Here is a 6,786-nt window from a genome sequence, read left to right as displayed (position 1 = left end):
GTACATTCTAAATATTAATCCCTCATCAGATATATTATATGCAAATATTTTCTCCCATTCTATGGATTGTCTTTTCACTCCTTTGACGTACAAAAGTTTTAAATTTTGGTGAAGTCCAGTTAATCTATTTTTTTTCTTTTGTTGCCTATGCTTTTAGTGTGAAAGCCACCTGAGTAGATTTAATATGTGACCAAGGTTGAGGACACTGGATGAGGCAGAGGGGAGGGAGGTGAGCCTTCCCTGGAAACTGACAATACCTCCCTGAAGTCCAAATAAACTAGTAAACTGAGCCTTCCATCTGTGCAGCATTTAGAACTTAGATGTTCTTTCGTAAGACTCAACCGATGCTCACAACTCTAAGTGATAGTCATTGTAGGTGTAGATGGCCCAGTTCTGTGGTTTTTTAAGGGGTGGTCCCCAGCTAAGAGCCTAAGAGCCTGGGACACAGACGCATCTGGGCTTGTCTGATAAATTTGTGTAACCACCAAGGGACAGAAATGGGAATGGAGTTCACAGTAGTGTGGTTTCTGTCCTTACCTGGGTCCGTGACTGACCCTGGCAAGAGAAAAGAAGCTGTAGACAAAAGCAAGAAGAGCTGTTTCCAGGAGGCAATGACAAGAACTGTTTCCTTGACACACGCCACTGTTTATGGGGCCACCGTAATAGACTGTAACCCAGAAGGCTCCCCAGCAGATCAGCACACAGCTTGGCATGTCAGGAGGACTGCAGTCTTGCCTGTGGTGGGAATGTGGTGCCTGGGGGCAGCAATGCCACCTGGCACTAAGGGACCTATTGGTAAATCTTTGGGCTCCACCTTCTGGGGATGCTAAGACATGCCCGAGGGGCACTGTACAAGGGGCTGGGATCCTACGTGAGCAGGTGGAAACAGGGGCCATGGAAGTTTGGATTATTGTTCTTGATGAGACCCATTTTTGCACTTGAATTTACATGTATGTGAAGAAGCAGGACTTCAGACATGAAGTGACTTCCCCAAGGTCTCCCTAGTGGACATCTGTTTTTAGAATTCACCCTTCTTACACTTATAGCACCTCAACTTTCCTCTTGGAAACCACACATCTCCCACTCACGTTAAGTTTGAGTTGTCCTGGCTCCATCTTCAGCTCCAGGCATGGGCATAAAAATCTGCTTGGCCAAACAGAGCATGGCATCCTCCTGGCACCAGTTATCAGGTCAGGGATGGGCATATATAACTTATCAGAGGCAATGAGAAATAATCCTAAGACTTTGGCTGGGACTCTTAACAGAAATGCATTTTCTCTTTTGTGCTGAAGTGGGAACCATGAAGAAGTCAGCTGGATCTACTGGTGACCATCTTGCCAGCATGGGGAGACCCTGTCTGAGAATGGTGGTGACAGCAGAAAGCAGAACCAGAAGATAGAGAAATGTTGGAGCCCCTGAATTAAATTTAGCCCCTGACGCTAAAACTACTCCTAGAATTTCAGTGATAAGAGCCAACAGATTCCTATTTGTGCCACAACAATTTGTGCTGGGTCTCTGTCCTTAGCATCTGGAAGAGCCTCGATGACACAGCTCATCACCACCTCCTTCTCATCCCCCTTCAGCCAAGTTAGACTTTAGACTGCACCCTGGTTCTCTCAGCATATTTCCCACAGGGTGCCATAAAGCTGTGCAGAACCCCAGCCCGAGTGGTCCTTCTATGCCACACTAATGAAAGAGGGGCTAATTGGGTAATCACTCTTTGGTTCTCCACTGTCCAGTTGAGGCTCCAGTGGCCCCTGTATGTCTCCCATTGAACCACAGAACCAGAAGGACCTTCTTATGTAGCACCCAGCCTCATACCCAAACCCACCAGATCCATTCATAGAGGGTAGCAGAAAGACTGCCACAGCAAGGCACCGAGTCCTTTGGTTGTGTCCCTAGACCACCTTGGGCCGGACCCAAGATCTTTTTTCTCCGCCGAGCTGGCCCCTGGTGGCCCACTATGTGTACCCCAGAGGGGGTGTCTTGGGCAGGTGATTCTAATAATAACCCTCTTCCTCCCAGAATGCTGGACCAGATGCTGCATGATCAGCTCCGAAACTGTGTGACCCCTGGATTCTCTATCCTGTCATGTCCAGGTCAAAAACCACTGGGGAAGCCTGGTGAGATCAAGGAGACTCTGGTTTAAGTACCATATCTTGCTGTCACTTCCTGGCCTCAGTGTCCTCATCTGCACCATGGTGGTCATAACGGCTCCACCAATGAAATAATGCCTGCAGGGAGTCTAGCATGATGCCTGGCTTGTAGGAAATGCCCTGTACTGTTTATTCTCGTTCCTCCACAAAGAGGAGCGCTGTCTAGTGGTGGTGATGGTGCCATCGCTGTGGCTTTAGCTGGGGAGGTGGGGGATCAACCGCAGCACCAGTGAATGGAGACTCACCGGCCTCAGGAGGTGGCATACAGGTTGGTCGAGAGTCCGGAGCATCTGTATATTTTTCTGACCTCATCTTGGAACTCAATGCTGGGGAATAGATGGGGCTTCTGCTGCATCCAATGATCCTGGAGAATCAGATGGAGTTTCCGGGTGTCCCAGGCCCTGGAGCTCTGAGGAGGCAGTGAAGGCCATGGGTAGCCCTGGCCTGGCCTCTGCTCATCAGCTGGCTGACCTGGGCAAGCTGCTTCCTGTCGCTGGATCTCCCTTCCCTTGTCTCTAAATGGGGAGCCTCAGGAACACACACGGCTCTGTCTTCACCACTCACCGTATCAAAGCTGAATTCATAAATTTCCCCTGATGAGCAACTCTCCCTGAGTTTCCCATCTTGGTAGATGGCATCGCTATTCACCCAGTGCCCAAGTCACAAACCTGGCTGCCGTCCCAGTTCCTCCCTCCTCCTGGCCCCATAGCCAGCCAGGTGCATTCCACCTCCTAAACGTGTCCTGAGTGGCTCCAGTCCCTTCCAGCCCGCTGTCATTCCCCTGGCCAGGCCGACTAGGTGACTGCAAAAGCTTAATGGCCAGTCTTGCCCCTCTGATTTATTTCTACTCGTGTCCTGAGTGGCTCCAGTCCCTTCCAGCCCGCTGTCATTCCCCTGGCCGGGCCGACTAGGTGACTGCAAAAGCTTAATGGCCAGTCTTGCCCCTCTGATTTATTTCTACTCTGCTCAGGGCTTCTTCTGTGAACATAACTCCCTCCTACTTCAAACTCCTCAGTGGCACCACGACCCCCACGGTAAAGCCCCAGGTGTCAACCACGGTTACAGGGAGGCCTCACGCAGTCTGGCCCCCACCTGCCATCCAGGCTCATCTCACATTCACTCCCCCCACTCTGCTCTCGGCCACCCTGGCCTGCCCGCTGTCCTGGAACTTGAATTGCTCACTCCTGCCTCCGAGGCTCTGGCTGAGACACATGGTTCCCCACCCCCACCTTGTCCCCCACCACAGTCCACTGGGTGTGAATTTAGATGTCCCTCCATCAGGAATGTTGTCCCCGATCCTCCCGACTAGGGAGCCCCTCCCGTTGTGTCGTCTTGCAGTGCTCTGCACGTGTCCATGGTAACCCTGCCCGCTGGTCATGGCTACTTCGAAGTCCGTCGTCCCCTCTGGACAGTGTCTGGGTCGCCCAGCGCCATAGGCTCAGCACTCTGGCTGGGACTGCAATCACACCACAACCTTGTCTCTGCGGTCAAGCCGGCAGAGATCACTTCCTTTTCCAGTTCAGGAATGATCAGCCAGCTGCGTGCCCAGTTCCTCTTGCATTTATTGGAAACTGCTTACCCAGCAATCCACAAAGGAGCTTACATGGGGGTCACATTTAGGACTCCTATGACCTAATCTTGGGATTATCCCAGGGCCTGGGGCTGGTGAGGCAGAGGCAGGGGGCGGATGGGCTGTGACGGGAGGGACAATATGACAGAGGGAAGAAGGAAGCGAAGGAAGCAGTAGATTGCTAAAGATGCTTCAGTTTGGCAGGAGATGTGCTGTGGGTTTGGAGGCCTTTCTCTTGGCCCTGGGGTGTGCGTGTGCATGGCTGTGTGTGCGCGTGTGTGACTGCATGTATGTGCGTGCGTGTGCATGTGTGTGTGCATATGTGTGAGTGCGTGTATACGTTGTGCGTGCGTGTGCATGGCCGTGCATGTGCATGTGCACATGTGTGAGTGCGTGTATACGTTGTGCGTGCGTGTGCATGGCCGTGCATGTGCATGTGCACATGTTTGAGTGCGTGTATACGTTGTGCGTTCGTGTGCATGGCCGTGCATGTGTGTGTGCACATGTGTGAGTGCGTGTATACGTTGTGCGTGCGTGTGCATGGCCGTGCATGTGCATGTGCACATGTTTGAGTGCGTGTATACGTTGTGCGTGCGTGTGCATGGCCGTGCATGTGTGTGTGCACGTGCGTGTGCACTCGCGGGTGTTTATATGAGTGGTGGGGGGAGGGAAGAGAGCTGAGAGGTTGGCATCAGGGTTTCTTTTCCTTTATCCTCTCCTTCACTTTTTGAGGCTCAAACTGGATCAGTCGCAGAATATCCTTATTGGCCAGGGTCCCCTCAATGAATTCTTCCTCTGTAAGTTTATCTGTGCAGTAGGAAAAAAACATACGTAACAGTCAGGATTGGCTGTTTCAAGCTGCAGTGAGGCTGACATCCAGCCAGTATCCCCAGGAGGAATGTGTCTATGATGGAAATATTGACTGTTCAGTGCCCCCGAGGGTACCTCACCCCCACCCCAGATATCCAACTCCTCTCCAAGACCCTCCCCATGAGCCAGCAACGAGGAGGTTAATGACCAGCTCTGCAGAGGGTCCCCAGGTTGCCAATCCTCTGCTATGTGCCTTTTCTGATCAGTTAGTGCCTCTGCCTTGCTGGTTATTCAATATTTAAATAATTGATAATAATTATCACTATTAATCATTATATTTTCAATATTACCCCAAGCCTCTAGTCTCAAGTTCTGGGAAAGCTCCTGGGGGACTGGGCAAAGCAAAATGAACTGGAAGCCTGGCCCAGAGTGTCAGTTGAGAAGCAGGGGACAATGTCCCCCCAGGGAGTCGGGAGTGAGAAGAGAGGGTCCCATGGGATGTCCCTGCAGCACACAGGCAGTCCTATGATTCCTTTCTATGCATCCACCCCCGTGTCCCCCTTCCTTCTCCCCATTTGGGATCAAGACCGAGAGAGAGAGCCTTGCTCCAGCCAGGCCCAGTTTCCCAGTGTTTTCACCAGGTGGCCACTGTATTCAGTTCAGTCCAGTTACACACATGTTTCTGAGCCCTTCCTCTGTGTGTGCCAGATGTCACTGTGCTTGGGTTGAGGGTGGCTGTGTAATAGAAGAGAGTGAGATAAAGTCCCTCCCAGGAAACTCTTGGTCTGGTGTGGAAGACGGTCACATGCAGAAACAACTCTAGAACAAGACAGATGCTCCTTGCTCTGCTCACGGTACCTAGCACATAGTAGGTACTCAACAAAGCTTTGCTGAACTGAATTCCATTCAAGGCTTATGATTTGGGCCTTGCAGGCATCTTTAATCTTCCTGGGTTAGGATCCAGGAGGGTTCCCTGTACAATCTGGGTGCTGAAATTTGGGTTTTAGCATCCCAGCTACCCCACCAGCCTCACACAGAACTTGAACCTGCCACTCTCAGAGCCCGACTCTGCGGTGAGGCATTGCCTCCAGATAGGGCCACGTGAAACACACACACTTCAGCCCTCTACCACCTACCGCCGTTAGGTTCACCTGGGTGGGTTTTCAGATTAGCACATAGCAGAACAGGGGGCTCAGCACACGGACAGACCCAGAGGGAGGTCATGCAGGGGTCAAAGAGCCAGTGGGTGAAGTGTCACAGGGAGGTGACTTAAGCAGCCAGGGTCTGTGCAAATGAGAAGGTGCTCCATGGAGAGGTGCCAGTCAGGGCCAGGGCCTGGCTAGAAGGAGGGGAGCAGAGAGTCTGGGCACAAAATTTAAGGAAGCACTCATTTTGGGGCTGTGTGAGTGCAGGGTTGGCACCCAAAAGTGAGCGCCTCCTTAAATTTTGTGCCCCAGCAACTAGTTCTCACCCCAGTGACCCATATGTTCCTCAGACTCCATCATTTGAGGGCAGATTAGTAGGGACAGGACCTTCTCTATGTGCCCTTATTTAGCATCCTTCTCAGGCCTTTTTTCCTGAACCCTGGAAAGAGACAGCCCCAAAGGTCATAAAAGGGCTCCTCAGATGCCTTCAGGTCATGCCATGTTTTATCAATTGTCAGATTTTAAAAATCTCAATTGCTGGCTTATCTTAAAAAAAAAAAAAAAAAGATGGCGTGGCACCAATGAGCTCCATATTCCCATGTAGAATATGCTGGAAGCCATCAGACCAGACATCCACTCTCTGCTATTTGCTAGTCCCCATTACATAGTGGGGTTACTGTCCACTTCACTCATTTTCATCATTCAGGCCCCTTTGGCCACATGAGTTTGTAGCCTGTGACTGACACCAGCTCCTCACCCATGCACTGCCTGCGCTGGATCGATGGCACCAGCAGCCGAGTTCTGGGACCCTCGTGGCTTTCAGTGCAAGACCACACCTCCCGCAGGCTGCTTCCAGCCAGCAACTGAGCAGGGTGGTGCACAGAGTCAGGTCTACTGAGGATGCCCTGCCGGATTTGCCACCTCTTTCCTTTCTTGGAACGACACTGTAGGCTAAGATCCCTTCCTTTCCCCTCTGCCTGGCGGGGGTCAGGCTGATGGCTTTCCCAGCCTCCTCTAGATCCCTCCCTGTTTTCTCTCATCAGTCTTTTCCCCCATAAATCTCCAGCAATCTAATTTAAATCTCAGAGGAGCCAAACTAATTTCC

At 51.5% G+C, this 6,786-nt stretch overlaps 1 protein-coding gene across 1 annotated transcript in view; it reads right to left on the bottom strand.

Annotated features, from left to right (window-relative positions):
* Positions 1-4,311: 4,311 nt before the first annotated feature.
* RCVRN (recoverin) overlaps positions 4,312-6,786 on the bottom strand; it is an 8,296-nt gene continuing 5,821 nt past the window's right edge. Inside the window, exon 3 of the mRNA XM_008584389.1 lies at positions 4,312-4,533. Coding sequence (XP_008582611.1) covers positions 4,418-4,533 — 116 coding nt within the window. The 3' untranslated portion in view covers positions 4,312-4,417. The remainder of the gene's footprint in view (positions 4,534-6,786) is intronic.

Source organism: Galeopterus variegatus, unplaced genomic scaffold, assembly GCF_000696425.1.
Source record: "Galeopterus variegatus unplaced genomic scaffold, G_variegatus-3.0.2 Scaffold3254, whole genome shotgun sequence".
NCBI classification, from domain to species: domain Eukaryota; kingdom Metazoa; phylum Chordata; class Mammalia; order Dermoptera; family Cynocephalidae; genus Galeopterus; species Galeopterus variegatus.
This window is presented reverse-complemented; position numbering and strand designations above follow the sequence as displayed.